Source organism: Lutra lutra, chromosome 6 (genome assembly GCF_902655055.1).
Source record: "Lutra lutra chromosome 6, mLutLut1.2, whole genome shotgun sequence".
In the NCBI taxonomy this organism is placed as follows: Eukaryota; Metazoa; Chordata; class Mammalia; order Carnivora; family Mustelidae; genus Lutra; species Lutra lutra.
This window is the reverse complement of record NC_062283.1, coordinates 20,300,661-20,328,445: the sequence shown is the minus strand read 5'-3', so window position 1 is coordinate 20,328,445 and position 27,785 is coordinate 20,300,661. Positions and strand designations below refer to the sequence as shown.

Below are 27,785 nucleotides of genomic sequence, written 5' to 3'. Positions count from 1 at the left end.
ACATGGGCCAGCAGCCAGGCCTCCCCTACACTGTATTTGAACACCAGGAGAGGAGGAAGGAGCTTTAGAATGAGCCATGAAGGGCCCTCTGTTTTCTAAGTAAACCATCAATAACTGGAGAATGTTGTACTCCAGGATCAGTTCAGAAGGTAGGGGGAAAGGACTGTAATAGCCAGAAGGTTGCCTTTCTCCTCCCTGCAGGACAACAGGGAGAGTGGGGCCTTCAAGGGACACCTGCTGCTCAGGCGTCATAACCCAGCTCTGTCCATCAGGGAGGAAGTGTGTGTGCTGGGGTTTTGCATGAGAGCAGGATAGAGAAGGAAATGCCTTCACCACCGCAGGGGACCCCAGAGATGGCAGGGCAGAATGGGGGTCAGCCAGAATTGTACCCCGGAGTCAGCTGTGGGCCAAGGAGCAATGGAGAGGGAGAAGCTTCAAAGGCAGCTGTCACGAGCAACAGGGACCAGGACTCCTAGTACCCCACACTTCCAGCTGATTCTTTGACTTGGCATCCTGGTCTGATCTGTGCCTCCACCAGCACCACCAGCATGCCAGGCTATGGTCCACAGGAGGAAGAGGAGCTTGTGGAGAAAAGCTGACGGGAGATATGGTCTTTAAAGTTAGACGACGTGGAGTGTTGCTGACCTGTGGGGACAGGGCTGGGGGGTGGTGTACAGTATCCGGGCGCTTGGGCAGAAGCATCCTGAGAGCTCTGGGAGCAATCTGCAGTTGGTGTTCCCCACAGCCATCCTGGGGACGGTGGGGAGACACCTCTCTGAGGCACACACCTCACCACAGGCTGACTTCTAGAGCTTTCCAAGAGCGCTGTCTTCAGGCAGCGAGGCTGCTTACATCCACCGTTGTCGTCGTCAGACCTTCCTCCACACCCAAGCACAGCTGGCGTGACCTGCCTTCTGGATCAGCATGATTGAGCCTGAACAACACCCGAATTACTAGAAGGTGGCTCTGAGATCAGAGGTGGAACCACACTGGGAGTCAGATGCTTGAAGCCTTGCCAGCCTCTCCCCGGCCCCTTGTCCGCCTCTGTCTTCCCTGCCCTCCCCGCCCCTCAGGTGCTGGCATAGGCCTGGACTGACGTGCAGGCATCACTCCTGGCTCTCCGCCTCCAAACCCCTTCCCTGTACGTGTGTTACACAGACGGACAGGAATCTTTCTGGAGGCTGACTTCTTTTTGGCCCGAGATGTAGGTTGTGGAGCCGTGGTGCTTGTTAATCTGATTCATTCCCTCTTTTGGCCATCACAAGACTTGTTGGAAAAGCAAAGCAAGCACCGGTTGGAATGGGGCTAGATCTATCATCAGGCTGCAGAAACCTGTCGGAGCCTGTCGACTTCAGTTTGGCGCACACCCCGCCCCCCCAAGCAGGGCTGAGTGCTGTTTGTGTATGGTTTGTGTCCTGTGTGCTGAAAGAGTGACCTTCCTTATAATGCCGTTCGCTCAGAGGATCAAATAATTCAGCTCCTGGGTTAATAAAACCTGTGAAGAAATTAAGCAGGAAAAGTTAGCAAATACCAGAAGGGTCTAGATCTTGCCTGAACTTTGACCTGCTCGGGTAAACGGGGTAAAGTAGCTGTGGAAGAACATGGCCAGTGTTAGCTAAGAACAGAACACGAGGACGCCTTCCAGTGGGTGATCCTTTAAACTCGTTGAAAGTTTTCCAAAGGATCTGACCCCCAAAGTAATTTTGAGAATATTAAATTTCATCACCATTTTGGTTACATACTTGTACTCGACAAACTCATACAGGGTCTGCTGGTATATTACAATGTGAGCCTGGGAGTGGCGTCATGTTCATATCCCCCAAAATGGCGACATTCCAGTCAGGTGATTAACCGAGCCTGTGACCAGGATGAAGAGTTGAAGAAGTGAACTGTGATGCAGTGGGTCTCATACCTGAGCAGGCAGGAGTGTCACCTGGAGGGCTGGTGGAAATCCAGCGTGCTGGGCCCTCGCCTCGAGTCTCTGAGTCTGCAGGCCTGAGAACTGGCATTCGTGACAAGCTCCTGGTTGAAGGACCGCAGCTTGAGACTGGCAGTTTGGTCCCCGTTTTACAGATTTGGAAACTGAAGGTGAGGTAGTCTAGGGAACTTGTGTCTCCCCGGGTGCTAAGTGGTAGAACTGGGATATATCTGCACCATCTCAGTTCTCAAGGCCACCCCCAAGACTTCACCGCCATCCCATGGTCTCTGTTCTACGCCGTTGTCTCACCCAGATTTGCTTGTCGACTGCCCGAATTCCCACTTGCTTCTCTTGAGCCAGTGCTCAAGTGGTAAGAGATTGCCTTTCTTTCCAAACCTGCAGACTTACATGCCAAAGAGAGGTAAGCAGAAAGTTCCTGTATGTGGAGAGCTGGAGGTAAGGAAGTTCAGGGAGGAAGAAAAGGATACGCTTCGGGGGTTGGTGGGTCTCTGCTGAGTAACTAGACTGGCATTCAGCTCTTGTACAAGATGTATTTGTGTAGCCAGGGTGTGTTCGGTGTCCTTAAGAACAGCCCCCTGTAGCGAAACTGGGTCTTTTTTACATTTTAGAAAATAAAGGATTACATTGACAAGAGGAAAATTTGAGTTGAAAATCAGCATCCATGCCAAAATCCAAAGTAGGCCCCTATCAGTACTAAAAAGTACTTGGGTTTAGAATTTTTTTTCCACTTTATTTGTTTTGTTCATTACCATGGAGACCTACCCCCCGCCCGCCCGCCAAACAGATACCACCAGGCCCCCAGCCCAGGTGTTATGAATGGGAGAAAACTTCACTTGAATCCTCAAAGAGTTCTGATAACATTCCTTCCTTATGCCATGGTGTGGCAGGATTTCTAAGACTGAAGTGACAGGCCTCTGAAGGAAAGTTCTAGAATTTTGTGCCAAAAGCAGCTTACTGTGAATATAGGTGGAGTTTTGAATATACGAACACAGATTTGTACCAATAATGGGAGAAATTCGCATGGGTCCTCAGTATTCATTTTTTGGTGTGTTTTCATTCAGGTCCCTTTACCACAGCAGTGTTTACAGTCTCCTGTCGAGTTTCCCCACATTAAACCCTAGGAAGGGCATTAATCATGAGGTTTCTTGGAGGCTGAGGACATGGCTGTAGAGAGATGGCAGGTGAACAGGTTTTCTGCACGTCCTTCATCCATCCATCAGTCCGGCCATTCAGCCATCTGGCAGTCGACCACCTACCAGGTGCCACCAGTGCTATGATGAAACTTATTTTTGGTTGAGGCTGAGGAAACAGTCCAACGAGTGAAATACACTGTATTTTCAGTTTTGGTTATGTTCTTTGAGGAAGGTGAAACAGGGTCGTGGGCGTGAGAGCCTCTGTGTGAGATGGTGGGATGCTTGTCATGGAGTCTGAATGGCGGGCACCAGCCCTAGGGATTTGGGATGGAGCAGCGGAGGCAGGAGCAGCAAATGTACCAGCTCTGGGTCCTCTGTCCCACAGAGAACTCGTATGTCTCAGAGGGCCTTGAGATCAGGATGGGGTGTCCACAGATGAGGCCTGAGAAATAGGCCAAGGCTAGCTTCGTTCTAGGAAGGGAGCCGGCAGAGGCATTTAACGAGCAGGGGAGTGGTGTGATGTGAGCGGTGTTTTAGAAGCTCCGCCTGGCTGCGGTGTAGGGAAGCAGGGCAAGAGGGAGATGAGGGAGGTCAGTTTATGCGGCCGTTGCATGTCAGTGTTTCTGCAGCGTACCCATCATTCTCATGGTACCTCAGTCCTTGTGCATAAATCCCTGCACATTTGTTCAACTCTTGATCTTCAAGACCAAGTCCTCGGAGTGGAATTGCTGGAATAAAGGGCATACATATTTAAAATCCTGCTCCCTGTTGCTCAGCCACGTTGGAGAAAGGTCCGTTCCATTTTTGCTCCCATCAGCAGTGCATGAGAGCAGCACCATGTCTCATCACTCATGTCTCATCCCTGCCAGTCTGGCAAATGAAAACGTGGAAAGGGCTCGAGTGTAGAGTGGAGAAGATGGGGCTCGATGGCTGTTGGAGCAAAGAAGTCACAGGGATCTTAGTTGGAGCTGAGGGTGTGACATCACTGTTGAACACGCACACGGGAACCCCAGCTCTGTTTACACCACCTGCAGAGGTGGTCACCCCAGTCCTGTGCCCTGTACCCTCAGACCACAGCCAGATGGCGCCTCGTTCTGATCCAGCATGGCCGAAGAGAGAGCCATGCACTGGGGCACATCCCAGGGTTAGGAATGACCGGTATGATTTGGCAGAGCCTGAGGGGGCTGGCTGGAGGAGCTGGAGTTGTCTAGCTCAGCGAAGAGAAACTTCGGAGAAACGCCATAGTCCTCTTGAATTAATGGAAGAGCTGCCCTCTAGGAGAGAATGTAGACTTGATTCGACATTGCCCCTGAGGACAGCTACGCATTTAAAGGAAGGATGGGATTTTTGGCTCAACACGGAAAAGATGGTTCTAGTAATTAGCATCGTTGAAAATGGAAAAGCATTCGAGCATCATGAAATGCCGATCTCTCTGGTGCGCTGGGGGCTTTCTGTGCTAGGAGGAGGCTGGCTAGCATCTCAGCTCCCTGCCAGATCTGAGGCTCTCTGGAGTGTACGGGTGCTTAGGGTATGTAGAAACGAGAAGCATTCGTCCTTGAAATAAAACCTGAGAGAAAAACAGATGCAAGCCTTCTAAAGAAGAGATAGAATTGCCCTCCCCGCCAGTCCTCCTGTCTGCGTTGGCCACACTCTGAGGGGGAAGAGGCCATTACTCGCTCATTTTGGTCGCACGCCCCACTTCCTGTGAGCATTCGGGAGGAAGTAGACAGTTAGTGTTGCCACTCCTGCTATTGGAGCCCAGGGAAGAATGGAAGGGGCCAGGTTAGACGATGTCTCAACTACACATCATATCCAGCTTCAGAAACAGCTGAGGCTCCCAGACCCTGGCAGCCGGACTCTGGACTGAGTTGAGCTCATAAACCTGCAGCTGTTGGTCACCATGTTGCCGAAGGGACAGACTGGAACTCCCAGTCGGAGATTGAACCCCAAAAGGGAGCAACACGCTGGAGCTTTGAACCTGAAGCTCCAAAGGGCTTGGCCGGAGAACTAGAGTGCATTGACGTGCTTGCCACCAAGCCCTCTGAGACTGCTTTGATCTGGTCTCCTTTTCCTGCCTTTAGCAACGATGCAGCTCAAGGGCAGCCCCAGATTTTCAAAAGAAGACAGAGGCAGAACTGAGGGTGGAGAATGATCTCTTTCGTTCTCTTGACATCAGGCTAGAGCTTGGTACCAGGTGCGAGGCCTTGGACCATAGTCACTTGGAGAGGAAGTGTCCGGGGTCGAGCTGGAGCCCTGAGGTTCCTGCCAGTGATCCAGAACACAGATCCAAGGCTTGGCTTGAGGCAGTCTTGGGGGAGAGCCCAAACGCAACAGTGGGCACACATGGGTCCATCCTGGCTGTGAGGGCCCGGGCATGTCAGCCTCTCCTCTTCCGCAGCCTCGTCCGCAGAGTGGGCATGAGGACCCGTAAACCCCCACCAGGTCCTCGCAGTGTGCTCACTGCTGTCCTTCCTTGTCCTCTGCTCTGTGGAAACCGCTTCCATCACACACCCCAGAACTAGGTAATAAAGGTGTAGCTTGAGTGAGTGAGTCCTTTCTGGCTGTCAGTCTCGGATTTCCGGTGTTCTCTGAGGTTGTTTGTGGCCTCATGTTCATGGGCACAGGTCACCTGTCGGCCGTAGAGAAGGCATTTGTCTTTCATTTAATGTTTTAGTGATTTGTTGAGAGGAGTTGGTCTAACTTACATCCCATGGTATTTTTCATACTTCCTCAGTTCTTAGGTGCTTTAAAACATTTTATTTTTACATTTCTAAAACTGAACTATGCAATACAATAAATAATCAGCCTTGCTAGCCTTTTCCTTTTTCCTTCTAAACACTGATAGTAAGTCATGTTCTCTAAATCCCGATCAGCTTAGAATAGAAGGGGTACTTAGAACGAGGCTCTTGGTTCCCAAGACCTTTCCTGGGGCTTTAGATGGCCAAGAAGTAGTAATAAAGGACCCTTCCCTGATAATCTCAGCAAAAAATTAGGTGGACATGGGCTTGGTGGTTCTCTGTGGTTCTTTTCCATTTTCTCCCTTTCGGTTTTCCTGCTCCACCACGCTGACCAACCCCCCCGCACTCCCCACCCCGAGCCCCCCAACCTGGAGAACAGAGGTTTGGCCTGAGGCCCGTCCCCTCCAGGGCAAGGCCACATCCCACCCAGTGGTGGCTTTGCTGGGCTGGTGCTTTGTGAGCCGGGGCAGAGATCGTCAGGGCTGCTGTGGGGGCCCTCTGCCTCCTAAAGTATGTCTGTAGAATGGAATAGGAGATGCCCAGGGTCTGAGCCCCGCACACCCATGGGTAGCACAGGGCAGGATTATCGGGGGGAAAGGCCTTACCTCAACTGTGTCTTTGCACCATTGGCCCACGCACCTGAATTGTCCTGCTCGACAGTTACGGGCTTCTTAGCCTTGTCATCCCTGGCCTTTCCCCTCTAAAGAAGGAGCTGAGCTGAGCTACGCTTCTTTCTGGAGTATGACGAGACCGCCTGGAAGTGGGACTGAACGCCTCGCAGTCTCTCCCCTTTCCTATGTGCTTCCCCAGTGAGATAATCCAATGAAAGAGCTCTTTCTAAGAAACTGGGACTTTGTTCCTACATCTGGCACAGTTTAACCCCAAAGATGATGGTGATGACGATTGTCATTAGGAAAACCAAACCCTTTATGTCACAAAGGAAGGAAATTGAGAATGACCATCTTTTTGTAATACCTCTCCCTCCTTATGGGCCTTGGGACCGTGTTCTTAGGGTGTTTGCTTTAGAACTTTCCAGTATGGCCACTTAGATCAGGCCACCTGTTAAGCTTTCTTTGTGGAGCAGACAGACCGACTGTATGTAATGCTTTCTCACACATGTGTTCCTGGCCCTGCAGATGTCAGGGTCGCGACGTGCAGCTTACTCATTGCCTTGCCCCCGCTCCTCGCACCATCTGTAAATCCGCGTAACACCGTGAACAACACGGAAAGCCCTTCAGGTTCACTCCAGACATGGGCTGCGTTAGCACTTCTCAGATTCGACCCCCAGCGTGCCTCCTCCGAAAGCAGAGGAGAGCGAGCACGTAGTGCCGGCGTGTGCGAGGTGGGTTCTGGGGGCGAGTGCAGAGTGATTGCTCGATGTGTGAGCTGGCCGTGTCTGGGGATCCCTTATCCTGTAGAGTCGTGTGTCCTGAAGTAGTACCTCTCATCTGAATACGTACAAGAGGCAATCACATGGTTTTTTCATCTCATTGGTGTCAGTGAAATTCAGAATGACTTCCGACAGACAGCAAAGCGTTGAGCGACATTTTTGGATAGCACCTGTGAGAGCTTTGTGGAGGGCTTCAGGGAGATCATAGAAGGCTTTTTTTTTTTTTTTTTTTTTGAGAATGAGAGGTAAGCAGTGACTTTTTTTTGTAAAGATTTTTATTTATTTATTTATTTGATAAAGATCACAAGTAGGCAGAGAGGCAGGCAGAGAGAGAGGGGAGAAGCAGACTCCCAGCTGAGCAGAGAGCCCAATGTGGGGCTCAATCCCAGGACCCCGGGACCATGACCTGAGCCGTAAGGCAGAGGCTTTAACCCACTGAGCCACCCAGGTGCCCCCATAGAAGGCTTTAAAAAGAGAGTGGTCACTGTATAAATTGTAGTGTCTGTCTTAAAGAAAATTCAACCAACACCTAAACATATTATACAAAAAATAGGAAAAATTTAGAAGAAACCAACCAATTCAGTTTTTTGCCAAATCACAGTGTGTATGTGTGTGTTTCTTTCCAGACATATGAAGATTCACGAGAAGGACCCTAACAGTGCTACAGCTACGGCCCCCCCGTCCCCACTGAAGCGTAGGCGGCTGCCCTCCAAGAGGAAACTGAGTCACGATGCTGAGTCAGAGAAAGAAGACCCAGCACCTGCTAAAAAGGTTCTTACCACCACCACCACGCCCCTCACCAACCCGCGCCGCTGTGCCTAACCACGGGACTCCTGGCAGAAATACCTCTAGTCTTTATTCTCACAGTCTGGGGACTTGGCAGACCTCCTACGCTTTTAACCTGTGTCTTCCGACACTGTTTTCGCAAGATGTCTGCAGGAAAGCATTCCCCGTGTGCACTTCCTCTGTGGGCCCCACACGCTGCGCCCCGCGAAGTGAGGAGCTTGTGTCATTGCTCTGTGCTGTTTGGTTTCTCCAGCTGGAGGGGAAGCTTATGCTGTTAGGGACTCCTGTTGTTCTCTGTCCCTGTCAGACACCGGGTGCTCCCTAAGCGTGGATGGACTGAATGAGTGGGTTGAAGGTGGGGGATGGAAGTGTTCGGGGAGGATTTGCTGCATGGATGAAGGACTGGTCCGTGGCCTCCCTGTAGATCTGGACTGAGTATTGGGCTTCTCTTCTGAAGCAGACCCGTATGGGAGACCTCATGACTTCACTTTTTTCCTTTCCTCCCAAGATGGTGGAAGATGGGCAGCCGGGGGACTTGGAGAAAGCTGATGAAGTGTTTCACTGCCCCATATGCTTTAAGGAGTTCGTTTGCAAGTATGGACTGGAGACCCACATGGAGACCCACTCAGATAACCCGCTAAGGTAGGAGAGGGGCTGGAACGTACCTGTCATCTGGAAAGCTCTTTTTCGTTCCGGTGCCCTCAAACATAGGGCCGATCCTCACTCCCTCGTCCTCCAAACTGAGCTAAAGGGATTTGACTTGGGTTTGGTGACAGGCCAGGCCAGGCCCGGCTCCCAGAGCAGTTGTGATGGCCCGGTGCACTGGGCATCCCCTGTGACAGGGGACTTTGGGGGCAGCAAGCATATTTTCTGTGACGCAAGAGGCATTGCAGCCTAGGTGACTGTTAGCCGTGCAGGAGCCTGTGGTAAGGACAGGAGGGCATACCAGCTGCTCATTAGTGTTTCTCCTGGATCAGACTGGTAGCACAGAAACCTCACAAAAAGCCTTTAGGGGTAAGAAGGCTTCTGCTTCCTGCAAGACCGTTGACCGAACATGAAGCCCGACACAGGCAGACAGCGAGAGGTGCAGGTTCTGCTGGTCTGGGTTGCTGGCTCCAGGTTTGGGGCTCCTTCCCTTGCCCAGGCAGAGATGGTGGCTGGTGCAAGGACTCCAGCGGTGCTCAGGGCCGGGCTGCAGACGGGGTCCCCTCGGCTTTCCTTCCCCATCTTCTCGCAGAACTTTCTCATTGGACAGCAAGTCCTGTGTTCTTAGTGACAGACAGGCTTGGCACGGTTTCGGCAGAATTGCCACTTTTAAAAAGGCTACTGCCGTGGTTTTTAAGCACCAAGAAGAACCAGGGGCCACAAGGGAGCGACCAGATCGGAAGGTGGTGTCCTGTGAGGCACGGCTGAGGCTTCTCCCAGAGCAGGGCAAGCGCATGCACGCTCGCGGGGCTGGGTTTCGGGAGACAGCTTGGGAGCAGAGTCTGGACGCCTGTCAGACTCACCGATGTCTGGGCCGCTCTCCCTCTCAGGACATGTGTTAGGTTGTGACTTGGGAGTGAAGAATGGGGGGAAAAGCCTCACCGTGTTGTAATGAAATCCGCATCAGATAGCATTGTACTTCCTCACGTTTGCTGGACATTTTTCCGTTAGGGGAAGAAAGAATGTATGAAGGGTTTAAACTGCTGAGCCATTGAGGTGCTACAGAATGTCTTTTCATTACTCCCCCATCTCGGGAAAGTGCCTGCTGGCCACATAGGAGAGGCTGGTGGTCAGAACTCCCGGATCCCACCCTGCTCTCGAGGGACCTCCACCAGCTGGCCGTGACCCTCGTGCCACGTAATCCCCGTGTTCCTTTTCAGGCCTTAGATTCCTGCTGTCCTTCTGTCTACCAGGAAAAGGCACTTGGCCCTTCCTTTTGCAGGCCCTGTCCTGAGAGATGCGGGAATGTTCCTGGTCTCGTGAATGTCCACAGCATCCCCAGGATGTGGGCTTGTGGTGGGTGGTGAATGTTGAGATGGCTTTCTCAGCTGAGAGGCTAAGCAGAGGTGAGGCCTCACGGGGTGAGTCGTGGGCACAGCCCACAATCGCACGTGGGACCCCAGCCACCATCCTGCGCCCCTGCCAGTCAGCCATGTGACCGGGCACTAGAGAGAGGGAACGCACTGTGCGTCTTGGAGCTCCTCTGGGTGTTTTATTTTACTTGGGATAACATACCATCTTAGGAACAATCCATTTGCCCCCTTCTAGAGAATCCCATCCTACAGAGAGAATAATCAGACTCTCGCGAGAGAGATGGGGGCCGCTGGCGCGGTGCGGCACAGCATATAGCAGTGAGAGCAGAAGCTCGAGCCTGGATGAGGGGCTGGCTTCCCCTGGAGCAGGGCCTCCCAGACCAGCACCTGCCCCAGGGACAGGCTGGCCTTGCTGCTCCGAGGCTGGGATGGGAAGTGCACTGGATGCTGCTCGTCCTGCTCTGCACGCTTTAGTGGGTAATTCACGTGCCATGTCCCCAAGGCTGTGATGAGGCAGATGCACTGTGAAGTCCTGCTTATTCTCCTTGCCCGCTCGGGAATGATGGCTTCTGTCTTGTGAGGGGTTGCCCAGAGCAGCGTTGTAGCGGGCTGGGGACTCGGCCCCATCCAGCCGTCTTCCACCCTGCTGGAGCCCCTGGATGCTGTGCCCGCAGCCCATCCGTTGTGGGGGGCGAGCCAGCCATTCCCCGACTGTGGCTGCTGCGATGTGGGGTGGGGCTTGCATCTGGAAACCAAAGGGACTTGATTATAGAACATAGTTAATTCCCCTCTTCTCCTCTCTGCTCCGCTGTTCCACATAATAGCCTGCTATCAGAGGAGGCCGTGGGGGCAGGCAGGAGCCGGCGGGGCCCAGCCAGCCAGTGAACTGTGACAGGAGCCGGTGGGAGACACTGCTTGTTAACCCAGAGCTAAAATAGACACCGACTCCATTTGCAAACCCCAGTGGCAGCAGAACCACAGTGGGATGCTACCGGCTTAAACAGAAAGTTTATAACTCAAAACAGCTGTTGGCTTCTCGCTCTCCTGCTCTGACCCCCCCTTCTCCGTCCCCAAAGCTGGCAAGATGCTTATTGTCCCTTAATAGAAAGTGTTGGAAGTCCAAACGGGTGTAAACGCCGAGTCTGTTCCCCATTCCTGTTCCAAGTTCACGAAGCTGAGTGTAGAGCAAAAGGCAGGCAGGAAGCTGCTCGTGGTGGCTGTAGCTCGTCATGCCGGGTGTTGCTTGGGCCCTGACATGACCAGCACTAAATCCGCAGCCTCCTAGACAAGGGGGAGTGGCAGAGAGCCGGCATTTGGAATCAGACGTTGATGGGCAAAGTGTTTTAAATGTTCTACTGGTCACTTTTTAAAAAAGAAAAAGAAATAGGCAGAAGTGATCATGCTCGTAGCAACAATACCAAAAATACAGTGTCAACGTACAATCGGTGTAAAAACTGTCGGTGATGTGTTTTGCATTCCTGGCTACATACAGTCCGGGCGTGGGGTACAGTCATGGCCCCTCTGAGTCTGAGCCAGCCACGATTCAGGTGTGCAGAGCCCACCGCACAGACGCAGGCCAGGACAAGCCCGCCTACAGCGGGGGTAGGAGGTGCCTGGAGAGGCCCCTGGTCTTGCGTGTGAATGACTTGTCTCAGGCTAGCAGGGTTGGGGGGGGGTGCTGGGCCAGGAGGGGTGACAGCTGGCTGGTTACGTGGCTCTGGGGCTGCTGCTGAGGGTGGAATTCAGCAAAAGTTATTGTCTGATGTTACATGGCTTCTTGATGAAAGGACAGATAATAAATAATTTTTAGATTATTTCCATTAAAATGGATCCAAATGATTGAGCGCTGTGTGTCAGGCACTTCACCAGACTTGAAGGGAAAAAACAGTGATGTTGGAGACAGGGCCCCTCGAGGGCTAGTCAGAAAACAAGGAAATGGGCAGTTATGAAACACGGCGAAAGGGACAGGTTCGGGGCCAGGAAGGACACGGTTTGCAGAGGGAGCCTGAGCAGTCAGTGTAAAGCTTCCCTTGACGTTTTCCACGTGACGAGCTGGGGTGGTACCTCACGGTTTCCTCCAGGTGGAGGCTGTCCTCCATCTGATCAACTTGATCTCAGTTGTGTGGAATCTAGGTCAGGAATTAGTCTTCGGGGAACACGAGTGAGCTCTCGAGGGTACAGCCTCCCTGCTGTGGGTGGGCCTGTCCTGCACAGTGAGGGTGCGTGTTGTCACAGGCGTGCGGGCCAGGCCAAAGGCCACCCCCCGTCCTGGTGGTGGAGCGAGGTACCAGAAGCTTCTTTCTTCTGCATTGTCAAGTGTTCCAAGGAATGTCTGGCTCCCTTTGCTGTACCCCTCCCTGCACACCCTATCACCTGCAGGGAGCCTCTCAGACTAACTGACATGCTATTGGTCCCACACTTAAGTGTCATCCTAGAGATAAGGAAAGAATATAAAAAATAGTCATTAGCATCTTGTATCGAAGAGTCCCAGCCATCTGTGGCTTGGCCAGGTGGAGGCAGCTTTGAAACAGTGTTGGGAGCTAAAAAAGGGCGGGGGGGGGGGGGGATGCACACGTGTGTGTGTGTGTGCGTGTGTGTGTGTGTCTCTGTCTGTGTGTGGTGTCGTCATTGTTGCCCCCTTGCCCCCACCGCCAACCTGGAAGTTGGAGACACCATTGTCAGGATGTCCCCTTTCCTCCCTGCCCGAGGGCCTCTCCCGGGGCTCAGGCTGTTGAGAGCCAAGGTGGCCCCCAGCTTCTGTGCTCACCCCAGCCTGCCCGATGTGAAGTGACTCAGACCTGCCCGACTTCACGCCACACTGGTTGGTTGAACAGTCTGGCCAGGGTGTCGGGACGCGGTGTGCAGTCGGGTGGATTCCTGGGCGTGGGGAGGGCAAGCTGCCGCCCGCCATCGTCCAGGGCCCTGTCACAGGCCCTCACTGTTGCTCCCAGCAACTGGGAGAGATTAGTGCAGCTGTTGGATGTCAGTTCTCGGGCTGGGATGGGAGGGGAGGGGAGGGGAGGGTGGGCACCAGGGCAGGAATGTCTGAGCCGGGTGGGGCTCCCAGGAGAGGTTGTTTGCACTTACCCCTTTCTGCCTCTGGAGACCGAGCAGGAGAAAAATGAAGCATGAAATCTCTTTAAAAAAGGAATGTCAGTCTCTGGATTAAAACACTGTAATGAGCAAGAAATTCAGTATCTCAAGGAAGTAGCCCGGTGAGCTCAGCTTTCCCGGGAAGGTATCTCCCGGGTTCTGATGACAGGGGCCCGGCCCGCTGGCTGCTCAGGGAGTAGGAGTGTGAGCCACTGTCTGGTGTCCAGCCATTAAGAGTGTGTCGTGGGTTGGAGAAGGAGCTGGGCATCTGCCAGTCATTGTCCTCTGAACAGAGTCGTGGAGTCAGGGTTCTGCCGGCCAGCCCCATCCCAGCCGGCCGCCTAGTGTGTCCCTGGCCCCCAGGCAAGCCAAGGCTGGTTCCCCGGCTGGAAAATGCATCTGTGGACTGTGGTGAGGAGGAAGGGAGTAGTGCAGTCCTCGGATGGGTATCCTATTGCAGGGAAACTGAGGCGTCCCATTCAGGGTCTTCTCCCAGGTACTTTGTATTTGACAAGAGAACATGAAAGCTGTCTGCCCTTGAGTCCTCCTTGTCATCAACAGCCCCTTTCATCTAGCTTTGCTTCTGTAAAGGTTGGGAAGCAGAAGGACTGTTTAAATTTGGTTTGAGTCATGCCCACCGCATTTTGTAATCCAGCTGTGAACGCTGGATAGTTAGAAGCTTGAAGGGGCTGGATAGCTTTTAAATAGTAGAACCACACATCATTTTCTTAGATGTTTAGGGAAACCGGAGGTTCTAAAGGGATGTTTCCTAATGTCTGAAATTTGCCAAAGCAGGCTTTCAAAAATTAAATATGTTTAGCGTAGGAAAATATATATAATTTGTATAAAAACTGTTCTTGATGGAGGTCCCCTGCCCCTTAACTGCCATCCTGGTGGATATGACTTGGCCATAAAGGTGAGGCACCTGACGGGAAGGTTCTGGTTCTTTCTTCGGTCTGCTCTTAAGCTTTTCCGTGGACGTCCGAGTTTTCTTCTTGTTCTGGAGCGCTGAGGTCACCAGATGAGTACAGTAGGACTGTGGCACACACTGGGAGGAGCTCATAATCCCCAAATCTGTTTAGCCACAAGGTTTTCATTTTAAAGCCTTTTGGTGGCCTTGCTTTCCCGCTTCAGTAAAGCCCATTGCTCATAACTTTGCCTTCAGGTTTCCCTGGGCTTGACTCTCCATCTTGGATGTGTTCGCAGGCTTCCTTCCCATCTTAGGTCCTCTGGGAAGGCTGTCTGGGAAACCCACTCCTATCGCTGGGGACACATGCCTCATTGCAGGGCTGGTGTCCCGAAGGGTGATGGTGGTTCCTGGTAGGGTAACTGTTCGCTCTCCTTTGAGCCTTCAGAAGTGCTGGCTTTGTGCCAGGCTTCCGTGGACCCTCACCCCCTGCACCCCTACGTGCTCCGACAGGAAGAGCACATTCGTCCCAGTGCGTGTTTCCGCCCCAGCGCAGGGTTCTGTAGTTCTCTTAGGAGAAATCAGTGAGAAGGGAGGATGTGAAGGATGCAGCGTCTTCTCACCAGGGCACTGGTTATAAGAGAACTGATACCCGGTGCCTGGTCCCATTGTCACAGGCGCGCTATGGGACGCATGCGTCTGCCCTCGATTCGCGAGTTTAAAATTTTAACTTTTGTCTTTTGAAGACTAGTGGTGGATCTGGGTACGCGTAGGGACATCATTCATTGTCACTCAGGTCCTTCGAGAGTTGAAAGGACAGAGCCCTCAGCTAAGGAAGGAGAGGATCCCCTTGACGGGCTGGAGCTGGCTTCTTCCCGCCCTTGCCCTTGTCCGTGGGCCTGTGACAGCCAGCGGCGGAGGCTGAGCCGCGGCCGGCGGGGTAGGGTCTCTCTGTGGCTTCAGCACCAGCGTAGGTCCCCGTGCCTGTGAGAACTGGGCTTCTCTTCCAGGCCAGCCCACGTCAAATCTGGGGCCCATCTGCTGTGTGATTTTGTTTAATTTCTGCAGAAGGGACAGCAAGGACTGTGGATAAAGTGTATTTATTGGTGGTGGTGGTGTGTCCCTCTAGCCACAGGGACCGCAGTAGAAACTCGGCTCATTCCCCCTGCATGCTGCTGGGAGGCATTTCCCTCCTCTGACACCACCACCCCAGGCCTCTCCTATCTGTGCTTCACACCTACCCATACCCTTTCGGTGACACTGCAGGCAGTGCTAAGAGAGGCGGGGGGTGGGGGGCAGATAACCTGCAGGTAGCCGCTTCGCCCCTTTGCTGTTAGGATAGCCCTGACTGCATGCCCCAAGACCATCCCTCCTGCCTTCCCACCCACCCCTAACCCAACTGCAGAGCCCCGGGCCCCGTAACAGGATCCGCTGTGACCAAGCCAGCTCTGTGGGAGGCTGGGATGTCACATGGCGGGGGGGTGGGGGGGCATGGTAAGATCTCCAGGACTCTAAATGAAGTTTTCTTTCTGCTAGAAGCATTCCTAACATGTGCTGGAATTCAGGTGTTTTCTGGGTGAAATAGGCTCTGGTGGACTGTCTTGGGGTCCGGAAACACTGTTTCTGTGAGCAGAATGATTTGGAGCTCATGCATACACAGGTGTGTGTGTGTAAGTTGAGGACAAGCCAAATGTCCCTGGTAGTATTCATCCCTGTGTTTGATTTGTAACCTCACCTTGTCTTCAGAGAGTTTCCCGCTGATGAATTTTTGTTTTCCTTCGAGTAATTTACATCAGTAGGTGATGTAAAAAGGAAAAAAAAAAAAAAAGGTTTTGTTTTTTTAGAAGAGTTCTGTTGGCATCTGTAAACCCCATGGCTAGCATTCACTAGTTTAACGCTTTCCCCCAAATGCACTGATCTTAACTGACAGTGAAGTTCTCCATGTGGGAAAGTTGCCCTCCTCTTGCATTGCCTCAGTATCAGAAAGCAATCTCTTGTGTTTGTAAGATTTCCCTCTGGCACACTCTTAGGTTCACAGGCAAGATGCAATCGTCCTCCAGCGCTCCGCGGTCCCACGGCTTCTAAAGTGAGGTCCTGCTCCTTCTGCATGTCCTGCAGTGGTCCCGCCCATGGGTCCCTGGAGCGGCTGGCATCGGGGCAGGCTGGAGAGATCCCAAAAGCCCAGGGGGGAGGGGAGAGCAGTGGGGCCCACCTGACCCATAGCCGTGGTCTTCATGAAGACTGACAAGCCCAAGTGAGGTTAGCAAACACCCCTAGGTCAGGGCCCGCAGGGAGCAGCTTGCCCACAGATGAACAATGATCTCCATTGTCCTTGAAGAGCTCTTTAGAAACAGTTGCAAAGTATTCTTCCCCGGGCCTTGGGAAGGCTGGTTGAACCGGAGTGTCTCTGGCTGACAAAGCCTGCCCAACATTTCTGGGTGATGGTTTTCCACACTGGTTTTATTTAAGGTCTGCCAGCAGGTGCCGAGCGGGAGATGGGAAGCAGCATTTTTCTGTGGCATTTCATTTTCTTCCTTGTAACCATCCCTGCACTGTGCTTCTGGTTTCAAAGCAAGTCTTTATCCCCCACCCCACCACCACCACTTTGGAGCAGCTTATGAGATGACATTCTGCAGCTTTTCAGAAGCGAAATAGGAACACATTGATTGAATCCCAGGAATGGAGAGGCGTGAAGCTGTGGCTCTGGGCCTCATTTAGATTTTATTAGGAGGCTCTGAGGGCATGTGCAGGCCAGGATAGCATGCGCTTCTCTTCTGAGCTGTGGCCCCAGCACCAAGGATGGGGATAGGGGTGTGGGGTGGTGCAGGGAAGCAGGTGGCGCGTGACAGAGGGCGACCAGAAAGAACGCACATTTCTCCCGTGCGTCTCAAGATGAAACAGAAACAGTGGAGACTGTGGTAAAGTTCTTGAGAATGAAGAGAGAGAACACATCCTTTCGAAATTAAAATTCATTTTCCCTGTGTTTTCATGTTTGCTCTCATGGCCAGGAAATGGGCTATTCCTGATGGTTTTTGTTCCGAGCAGTACATGCTCATGGTTAAGTTTGGAGTAGCCCCTTGTAGTTTTCCAAGCATTTTATTCTCCGTCGCTGACCATAACTCTAAGAATCCCCATGTTACAGATAGGGGAGCAGTCAGGGGCCCAGAGAAGACTGGGGAAGAGCTCTCCCAGGCCTGGGAGATTTGAGGACAGATTTGAGGACCTGTCACTTAATTCTCACTATATAGTAAGGAGGTCATGGAGGGAGCGATTCCTATCTCAGGCCTGTTTGGGAAATTGCCCAGCAGGCAATCAAAATACAGATGAAATGAAGTTGTCCAAGATTTGCACAACCTCCACTTCCCCTCCCACTGTCTCTGGTCCCTGAGCCCATCCCACACTGTTCCCCAGCTGCCTTCCAGGGGGCACACACACAGCTTGTGGCTGGTGCTGGTTAATGCAGCCGTGTGTTTACTGAGCACCTACTATGAGTGAAATTCTCCTGGGTGCCAGAAACGGGAGGGGTTTGAAGATGAACGAGAGAATGGAGGGGGACAGACATGTTAGAGAGAAGTGAAGGAAACTCTGTGTCATTAAGAACTTGTGGCTACGATAGCTGCCGTCAGCTCTCATTGCCCTAGCATGAGATGCTCTCCTCCCTCTCAGAACACTGACTCGTGACACCCCTCACCCTGAGTCGTCTTACTAGCCAGCCAGCTGTGCACTAGTGCAGTAGACTCGGGGATGGTGTTCCGAAAGGTCTCTAGGGTACAAGAGAAAAATAAGAGGAACTTTCTTTATCGGGACACCGGGGTGGCTCAGTGGGTTAAGCATCTGCCTTTGGCTCAGGTCATGATCTCAGGGTCTGGGGATCGAGTCCCGCATCGGGCTCTCTGCTCAGCAGGGAGCCCGCTTCTCTCTCTGCCTGCCTTTCCCCCTCCCTGCTTGTGCTCTCTTTCTCTCAAATAAAAATCTTAAAAACAAACGAACACACGCAGTGTAAAACTGCAAATAAAGATGTCCATGCAGTGACCCGGACGTGGATCTGCTCTCAGTGCTGTGAGAGTCCAGTGTAAGCCCTCGGGGAGTGAACCTGCGGTCACTTACTGTTACTCTAAGTCGTTCTGTCCCCAGGGATTGCAGCAACACAGAATTAGTGAATAGGAAACCGTCGTTCCTAGAGGAAACAGGGTTATTTTCTTGGGAACCCTTGCTACATTTTCATCACCTAATCAACACAGACTCTGGTTTTACGTTTGTTTCTGTTTAAAGAAATCTTAGTTGATAAATGGCACTGACGGTAGAACAGTGACGTCCCCCCGCCCCCCGGCGCCGAAACTCGCTTGAACAGAGCTCGTGTGACACGCGCACTTCCTACCAGCCGCACATCGAAGCTCCTCGCGCTCACGCACGGGGTTCGGCGCTGTGCTTGGAGCCGTCTCAAACCACGGTCTCACCGGCAGAAAGCACAGAAAGGCTGGAACTATGGCCCTGCGTAGACTGTAGAAGGGACACTGGTTTGTAATAGGAGCTGCGGCGAGACGGCGGGCGGCGTGGCCTCCTTCAGCCGCAGCTGGGAGCGCGCGCCGGGCGACGCAGCATTCCCCGCTCGCTGTGCGTGTCCCTGGATGCCGGGCAGGCACGGTGCGGGGGTACAAGTACGTCATAGCAAGTCGGCAAATGGACGGGTACAGAATCTGCCCATAGCGAGGGTCGGCTGTGTGTGTTTTAGGGTTAGAGAAAATAGTTCACGTCCACGTGGCTTCTTTTTTTATTTTTTTTTATTTTAAACTTTTTTTTTCTTTAAAATTTTATTTATTTATTTGACAGAGATTACAAGTAGGCAGAGAGGCAGGCAGAGAGAGAGCAAGGGAAGCAGGCTCCCTGCGGAGCAGAGAGCCCAACACGGGGCTTGATCCCAGGACCCTGAGATCATAACCTGAGCCCAAGGCAGAGGCTTTAAACCACTGAGCCACCCAGGCGCCCCTCGTGGCTTCTTTTTAATGCACGCCCCACCCAAGCCCATTCCCTGACTTTGTCGGTAAGCTCCTCCTCCAGGAGGTGCAGTAACCCCTGCTGTCTTGGGAGGTCGCGGAGCCAGCCCCCTGGTATGGCTGATGGATCACACACTCACACTCCTTGACTCTTACTAGCGCTGTCTGTGTCTGGGGTTATTAGGATGAATGAGCTCAGGTATTTGTTGTGATTCCGCAGCATTGGGGACAGGACAGCACCTGACACCAGTAAGATGAGTTTCAGACACCCTGCAAGGGGCATCTGGGTGACTGAGTGGGTGAAGCGGCTGCCTTTGGCTCAGGTCATGATCCTGGGGTCCTGGGATCGAGTCCCACATCTGGCTCCCTGCTCAGCGGGGAGTGTACTTCTCTGTCTTCCTCTGCCTGCTGCTCTCCCTGCTTGTGCTCACTCTCTGTCAAATAAATAAATAAAGTCTTTAAAAATAAATAAACAAAATGCTCTCCAAATGTCCTACACAAAATGTACGTAGTCAGTGCTCACTATTAATTTGGAAAGAGCAAGTGCAGACCTCAGGGGCAAGGTGCCCACGAGGGGCAGCCCTCAGAGCCTGCCTTCGACTTCATCACCTCCTCTTGTTCTCACCTTCCACGGAAGGCACAGACCAGCTCCCGTTTCCTGCAGCTTCCCAAACCTCACCTTCCTCTGGCCAAGCCAGGACAGAGGGGAAAAGGCAGGGAAAGAGAAAATCGGAACCATCTCCAGTTCACAACAGGCCACGCCAAGTGAGGCCACAGCCTTGACCACCCAGCACGCTGAGTGTGGCTCGCTCTGCCTGCGCATTAATACAGCTGCCTTCCTCCAACCCCCGGCCCCGTCCGCCTTTTTTCCCAGAGGTCTGATTGTCCCATAGGTTTGCTGGGGAAACAGGCTCCTTCCTTCACCCATGCCAGAGTGAGACTCAGTGTTGAGGGCTTCTCTTCTGGGGTTTTTGTAAACTGGACCCCCCATCCACATCTGCCGCAAATAGTGCTTTGAGTGTTGTGGAAGCTCCGAAAAAGCAGATGGGAAATCAGCCCTCTCTCATTGGCTATTTGTAATTAGATGTTTCTCTTCCTCCCCTTTTTTATTTATTTTTTTTTTTAGGTGTTACTCTCTTTTACGTGTATTAGGGTCGTGTTAAACATATGCGCAAATAGCACAGTGTGATGAACCTTCATTACCCCAGTTTCAGGAATTCCTAGCCCATCATGATTCACCTCTTCCCCCATCCCCGACAACTTCAGAACAAGCCCCACGCATCACATTTCACTTATTAGTATCTCATCACATATCTGTAAAGGAAAGGGACTTAAAACACACACACACACAACCAAAATATTACAACTTTAAAAGTAACAGCAATTTCTATCACCCACTGTCTGGTCAGCGTCAAATGTCCCCAGTCCTGACATTTCTCTCCAGGTTGGGGGATGGCTTCCAGCTGACTGCTGGGGTGGTGACAACAAGGAGTGTGCAGTTGAACTTTTAAGTCTAGGGGGACTGAAGTCCGTGTGGTGGAAGAGAGCAGTGTTGTTTCCATGGCAGCAGGACAGGACAGAGCTGCCGCGGGGCCTCGGGGTCACAGCCCCTCCACACGGGCCACGTGGCCCTTGATGAAACTGTCACTTGGGCAGCTGCAGCCAGGCTGCTTTCCCTCCTTCACTTCCTCACAGCGTAGCCCTCTGGGTACTTTGGCCAGGGTTCCCTTTAGTTGGGGGGCCACCCTGAACATGGGCCACGTGCCTGTGATGAGTTCCCGGGGATCAGGGCCAGGGAGGGAGGAGGAAGCGGCGCCGTGTGGGCCCACAGCTGTGAGAAGTGTCGGTACCTAAAAGTAGCCCGGGTTCTCTGTGTCCCTGCTTTCCCTCGAGCCTTCGTCACATCGAGTTCCCATGAGCCACTCAAAACACAAAAGTCATCCTGAAGGAACCCGGGATTCTAAATTTAATGGAATGATGACAGGAATCGCATGGTGAGATGCGGCCGGGGTGGCCCAGGAGAAGGGAGAGGCTGACACACAATAGGACCTCGCTTGCCATGGCCTGCCACGGTGTGATAAGGACAGTAGACTCGAACATATTTGGCACCTCTTTCTTTCAGCACGAGAGGAAAGGAGCTCAGCTGCTTCCCGGGTGATTTACTGTCTCTTTTTTAACAGAGAAGAATTTCAGAGCAAAGGAAGTTCCCGATAAGGTCTGTGTGGTGTAAACTCGGGCGGGTCACCGTACCGCTAGATGTCGCATGTGCCTTCCTGTGAAGCGCTAACAGCACCTGCTTCAGGGGCTTTGTGAGAGACAAATACGTGTGTACACGCAAATACTTGGAAAGGTGCTAGGCCCACAGCCCCGTCCACCAGAACTTTCTGCGGTCATAGAAACACACAAGTGTGTTAGGTCAGCGCTACCTGAGGCCACTGTTGAAGTGAGAGTAATGTGATTGAGGAAATTTTAATTAATTTAGGTAGTCACGTGTGGTTGGGGTGGCTACTGTATTCCTTACTGGTCTAGGGGTTGTTGATGATCGGGTTGTTGTCAGGATGGTTCTCAGTGAAGACTCAGATGGTGGTGACACTGGTGTGGAGAGTGGAGGAAGCGTCATAAAATGCAATTGGGGCCACCTGGCTGGCTCAGTCAGTTCAGCGAGACTCTTAATTTCGGCTCAGGATTGTGAGATCAGGCCCTGCATCAGGCTCCATGCTGGGCATGGAACCTGCTCAAGATTTTCTCTCTTTCAGGGCGCCTGGGTGGCTCAGTGGGTTGGGCCTCTGCCTTCGGCTCAGGTCATGATCTCAGGGTCCTGAGATTGAGCCCTGTATCAGGCTTTCTGCTCAGCAGGGAGCCTGCTTCCCCCTCTCTCTGCCTGACTCTGCCTGCTTGTGGTCTCTCTCTCTGTCAAATAAATAAATACAATCTTAAAAAAAAAAAAAAAGATTTTCTCTTTTTCCTCTTTCTCTGCCCCCCCCCACTTCCCTCTGTCTCTCTCTCCCTGTCCCCACTTCCCCTCTAAAAAAATAAAAGTAAGCAATAATAATAAAGTAGTTTGTTTCACATCTGTGTGGCCCAGGACACTTAAGGTGTAGGTTATCTCTGAAGTGGAGGGTACTGACCTTTAGATGGACTGCATCCGTGGGAGTCTTTCAAGGAAAAGGCGACAGTATCATAGCAGGTGTGGGCGGGAGGACGAACGAGGTTCATATTTTATCTTTGCTCCGTACTTGGCCGTATGACCTCGGCCACGTTGTGTAAGGTTTTTAAGAACCTCGGTGTTATCATCGATACAATGAAAGTCAGGATACCCACCCGCGTACCAGGGGCGTGCTTCATGCCCCTGCAGGATGCCTGGCTCCGAATCTAGGAGGCACGATTGTTTTTCAGATAATGTTGGTAATAATATCAGAATTGAATACGTAGTCACTGTCGCATGCTATGAATTCACTCGGAACATTTGATTATCATTTCATCCTGATCATTTCATCCCGTCAGAGACAGGGGTGTTCTAGATTCTATGCAAATGTATGCTATTTGACTTTTAAACATTTATGATAATTAGAATCCATTGAGTCGAGGGAGGGAGCAAAGCCTTTCAAATGATCACTTTGTCTGCAGAAATTGGTAAAATACCATTTTTTTTAGAGGAAGAGTTTTCTTGGTCCTAACCACGAACAGAGTAGCTCCTTGATGTCGTATTATTTTTACTTCTGTTGAAATGAAGCAACAAAAAAATACCATAATACACTACCGGGCAAGTGGAGACTCGGACTTGGCTGCTCCCTCATATCCTGTCCCTCTTTTCTGCCAGATGTGACATTTGCTGCGTTACCTTTCGAACACACCGAGGATTGCTGCGCCACAACGCACTTGTCCACAAACAGCTTCCCAGGGACGCGATGGGAAGGCCTTTCATTCAGAACAACCCTTCCATTCCTGCTGGCTTCCATGACTTAGGATTCACTGACTTCTCCTGTCGGAAGTTTCCTCGAATTTCTCAGGTATTTTGCTCTGCCTGTGGACCCAGCAGCCACCTCCATGGGCGTGTCTTTGGACTAGCCACACCCCCCCCCCCCCCCGCCCCCGCACCCTGACGCTTTCCTTCCTTAAAACGTTGTCAGTTGGGTTTTGTCTTTTTCTTTTTTTATCACAACCTTTTTCTTGAAATTCAGCTTGATCCTTTCAGTCTTCAGTGGGTGGGTCATTGAGCTGAGAGGGATAGGTGGGCTTCTGTTTTGCATTGAATTTCTTATTAATTTGTATGTGTCTAGCTCACCTGTGCTTTTTGCCCATTCCTGGGGCATTTGGATTTAAAGTTTCAAATTGCTCACCACCCCTACCCCAGCCCTATCTGAATTGAATTTGTATTATTTTTAATATTTCTTTAAAACCCATATTACAGGTATTTCTAGTGTTGTAGTTTCAATGAAAAATGTTTTGGATCATTAGTAACCCGAACCATACTTGTTCTCTGCCTATAAAACACTGCTGAAACTACTTTGAAACTTCTTAAAATAATTGAGGTAGAGGATATCAACAGGGCAACTCTCGAGGCACAGAAGCCTCAAGTTCAGTGAATGTGTGTACACACAGATGCACATACCCACATGTATGCACTCCCATAACCCTCCCCCAGGTGGCGCTGCCTCACCTCCCCCTCCCCCCGCAATGCCCTTTCTCCCCGTCAGGAAGGTAGCCAGTTCTCCCCTGGTGGTGGGAAGTCCCCAGCCCATCCGTTTTTAAGAAGAGGGTTAATCCCATCTTTGTGATGTTACTACTTAACCATATTTCATTGCTTCCCTGAGATACCCTAGAGACTGATGTCATTCATGAAGCGAAATGATGCTTCAGGTGCTTTGGGGGTGTTCCTGATTCCGTCCCGAGCAGGCATTAGCAAGCAGGAGGAGGCCAGGGCTGGGGCCTGGGGCAGCTTATTCAACAGATACCTCCTGCATCTCAGGGTGGTGATGACGTTTAAATCCTCTTTATTCCCTTGCTGTTGCCGACCTGGCTTCCACGCAGGCCTGGTGTGAGACTAACCTACGAAGGTGCATCAGCGAGCAGCACCGTTTCATCTGCGAGACCTGTGACAAGGCGTTCCCCATGCGCTCCTCCCTCGCCCTGCACAGGCAGACCCACGTCGCCACGGACCAGGGACGGGAAAGGCTGCAGGCCAGGACCCTGGCCGGTGACGCCCCGGACCAGAAGGTCTTCCTGGCCTTCCTGGGCCTGCAGCACACCAAAGACGTCAGGCCTGCCCCCGCCGAGGAGCCCTTGCCGGATGACAACCAAGCAATACAGCTCCAGACACTCAGATGTCAGCTACCTCAGGACCCTGGCTGCACCAGCATGCTGAGTCTGTCCCCTTTCGAAGCTGCTTCCCTGGGTGGCTCTCTCACGGTCCTCCCGGCTACCAAGGAGAACATGAAGCACCTGTCCCTGCAGCCCTTCCAGAAGGGCTTCATCATCCAGCCTGACAGCAGCATCGTGGTCAAGCCCATCTCTGGCGAGTCCGCCATCGAGCTGGCGGACATCCAGCAGATTCTGAAGATGGCAGCCTCCGCTCCCCCGCAGATCAGTCTTCCGCCTCTGTCCAAGGCCCCCGCCGCCCCTCTGCAGGCCATCTTCAAACACATGCCCCCTCTGAAGCCAAAGCCCCTGGTCACCCCGCGGACGGTGGTGGCCACTTCCACGCCCCCGCCTCTCCTCAATGCCCAGCAGGCCTCCCCCGGCTGCATCAGCCCCAGCCTCCCCCCGCCACCCCTGAAGCTCCTCAAAAGCCCCATGGAGGCAGCTTCCAGTGCCCACCTGCTGCCGTCCCAGGCGGGAGCCCAGCCAGACACCACCACGCAGCTCTTCCTGCAGCAGCCACGGGTGGACCTGCCCGGCCAGGCCGAGATGAAGACGCAGCTGGAACAAGACAGCATCATCGAGGCCCTGCTGCCCCTGAGCATGGAGGCCAAGATCAAGCAGGAGATAACGGAGGGGGACCTCAAGGCCATCATGACGGGGCCCGGTGGCAAGAAGACGCCAGCCATGCGCAAGGTGCTCTACCCCTGCCGCTTCTGCAACCAGGTGTTCGCCTTCTCCGGGGTGCTGCGCGCGCACGTGCGCTCCCACCTGGGCATCTCGCCGTACCAGTGCAACATCTGCGACTACATCGCCGCCGACAAGGCCGCGCTCATCCGCCACCTGCGCACGCACAGCGGCGAGCGGCCCTACATCTGCAAGATCTGCCACTACCCCTTCACCGTCAAGGCCAACTGCGAGCGGCACCTGCGCAAGAAGCACCTCAAGGCCACGCGCAAGGACATCGAGAAGAACATCGAGTACGTGACCAGCAGCGCCGCGGAGATGGTGGACGCCTTCTGCGCCCCGGACACGGTGTGCCGGCTGTGCGGCGAGGACCTGAAGCACTACCGCGCACTGCGCATCCACATGCGCACGCACTGCGGCCGCGGCCTGGGCGGCTGCCCTAAGGGCCGCAAGCCCTTCGAATGCAAGGAGTGCAGCGCTGCCTTCTCGGCCAAGCGCAACTGCGTCCACCACATCCTCAAGCAGCACCTGCACGTGCCTGAGCACGACATCGAGAGCTATGTCCTGGCGGCCGACAGCCTGAGCCACGCCGACGCGGCCGCCGAGGCTGCTGGGAGGATGGAGGACGGTGGCGGGACCTTCGGCGACCGTAAGCCTCTGGCTGCCTTCCTGGAGCCGCAGAACGGCTTTCTTCACGGGGCGCCGCAGCCGCTGCCACCCCACGTCTCCGTCAAGCTGGAGCCCGCCGGCAACTTCCCGGTGGACTTCAACGAGCCCCTGGACTTTTCCCAGAAGGGCCTGGCCCTGGTCCAGGTGAAGCAGGAGAACGTCGCTGGCTTCCTGAGCCCCTCCTCCTCGGCGCCCTATGACTGCTCTCTGGAGCCTATCGACCTGTCCATCCCCAAGAACTTCAGGAAAGGAGACAAGGACGCTACTGCTCCCGGGGAAGCCAAGAAGCCAGAGCAGGATCCAGGGAACTGCGAGCAGCCCACTCCCTGTCCTCCGCCGTGCCCTACCCTGCCAGTGACCTTGGGGCCCAGCGGGATCCTGGAAAAGCCCGGGGCCTCTGCAGCCAGCATTCTGGAAGCCCATGCTCAGCCCTTGCAGGGCTCAGTTCAGCTTGCTGTCCCCATCTACTCCTCTGCTCTGGTCAACAGCCCCCCCATCTTGGGCAGTTCCACGCTCATCAGCAGCCCCGCACTGCTGCGGCCGCTGCGCCCCAAGCCCCCACTGCTCTTGCCAAAGCCCCCCGTGACAGAAGAGCTGCCCCCTCTGGCCTCTATCGCCCAGATCATCTCATCGGTGTCCTCAGCCCCCACCTTGCTGAAAGCGAAGGTGGCCGACCTGGGGCCCACAAGCACGGGCAGTAACAGCACAGCCCCAGATGGCTTGGGGAGCACTGTCCCCAGAGCCGCTGCTGCCCCCGCCAACACGACCAGCCCAAAAGAATCCAGCGACCCATCCCCTCCTGCCAACAGCCCGGAGGCGGCCTCACCCACCGAACAGGGGCCAGTGGGCTTGTCCAAGAAGAGGGGTCGGAAAAAGGGCATGAGGAGCCGGCCCCGCTCCAGCAGCGGCGGGGTGGACCTGGACTCCAGCGGGGAATTTGCCAGCATCGAGAAGATGCTGGCCACGACGGACACCAATAAGTTCAGTCCGTTCCTACAGACCGCAGAGGACGATGCTCAGGATGAAGTGGCCGGAGCCTCTGCAGACCCCCACGGGCCCAGTGACGAGGAGCAGGGCAGCCCTCCCGAAGACAAGCTGCTGAGGGCCAAGCGGAACTCCTACGCCAACTGCCTGCAGAAGATCAACTGTCCCCACTGCCCCCGGGTCTTCCCCTGGGCCAGCTCCCTCCAGAGGCACATGCTCACGCACACTGGTAAGAGGGCCCACCAGGCCAGGAGCACTACTGCCCGGAGGGGAGGCTGTGGCCTGGCTGGCCAGGGAGAGGGGGACACGGGGAGGGGTGCAGGCTCGGAAGCGTGGGACCCTTTCCCCACAACCCCATTTCTAGCTTCTCCCTCAGTCTCGGAAGCAGGGGGCTTGCCTGGTGGTGCTGAAAGTTCTTCCCTTTGTGCCCTTGTCACCAGAATCACCTGTCCCCACTGTCTCAAACCCCGAAGGGCTGCTGGTGAAGGCAGGCATTGCACATCGGTGTTTGGGGATGAAAATGGTCCTGAGCCCATTGGATCACTGACGTTCACCTGCCTCTTCCCTTAAAGCGGGGTGTAGCAAGATTACCCAGTGACCCACAGGAGCCAGTGAGGGAGAAGTAGAAGTTGATGTTAAGGGATGAGCCACGGTGGCCTCGCTGCTTTGGTGGCAAAAACTGCCTCCCCGGTTCTGCAGAGCAGCTTTGAGCGCTGAACGTTCCATGAAGTTCGTTTGGCTCCGTATATTCTTAAAGGAAATACTATAGATTTCACAGTTCTCTTTCATTTCACTAAGGCAGTCCCGCCTTCCCAATTATGGGGAAGATCGGTGACAAGGAGTGGTAGAATTTTTTTTAAATTTTATTTATACTAAAATCATCAGCTGTTCTTGGAGAAACAGCCAGTGTTCAGACGTAAATTGTAAGAGGATTGCCGGAAGTATTTTTTGTGTTAGTTTCTATATGTTGATTTTTTTAAGAGAGCTTGAAGAGGATACATTTTAAGTAATACTTAAAATATACTATTCCGGATACTTGGAATAGTCACGTGACCATACACTCTCCCCTTAATTCTGATTTACTGAATA

The 27,785-nt window shown here is 53.2% G+C and overlaps 1 protein-coding gene across 7 annotated transcripts in view; it reads left to right on the top strand.

Moving 5' to 3' along the window:
* RREB1 (ras responsive element binding protein 1) overlaps positions 1 to 27,785 on the top strand; it is a 176,294-nt gene that overhangs the window by 131,912 nt on the left and 16,597 nt on the right. For all 7 annotated transcript variants that reach the window (XM_047732956.1, XM_047732955.1, XM_047732958.1 and 4 more), the window contains 4 exons: positions 7,827 to 7,971; positions 8,495 to 8,628; positions 22,819 to 23,008; positions 24,030 to 26,925. In XM_047732956.1, coding sequence (XP_047588912.1) covers positions 7,827 to 7,971; positions 8,495 to 8,628; positions 22,819 to 23,008; positions 24,030 to 26,925 — 3,365 coding nt within the window. The remainder of the gene's footprint in view (positions 1 to 7,826; positions 7,972 to 8,494; positions 8,629 to 22,818; positions 23,009 to 24,029; positions 26,926 to 27,785) is intronic.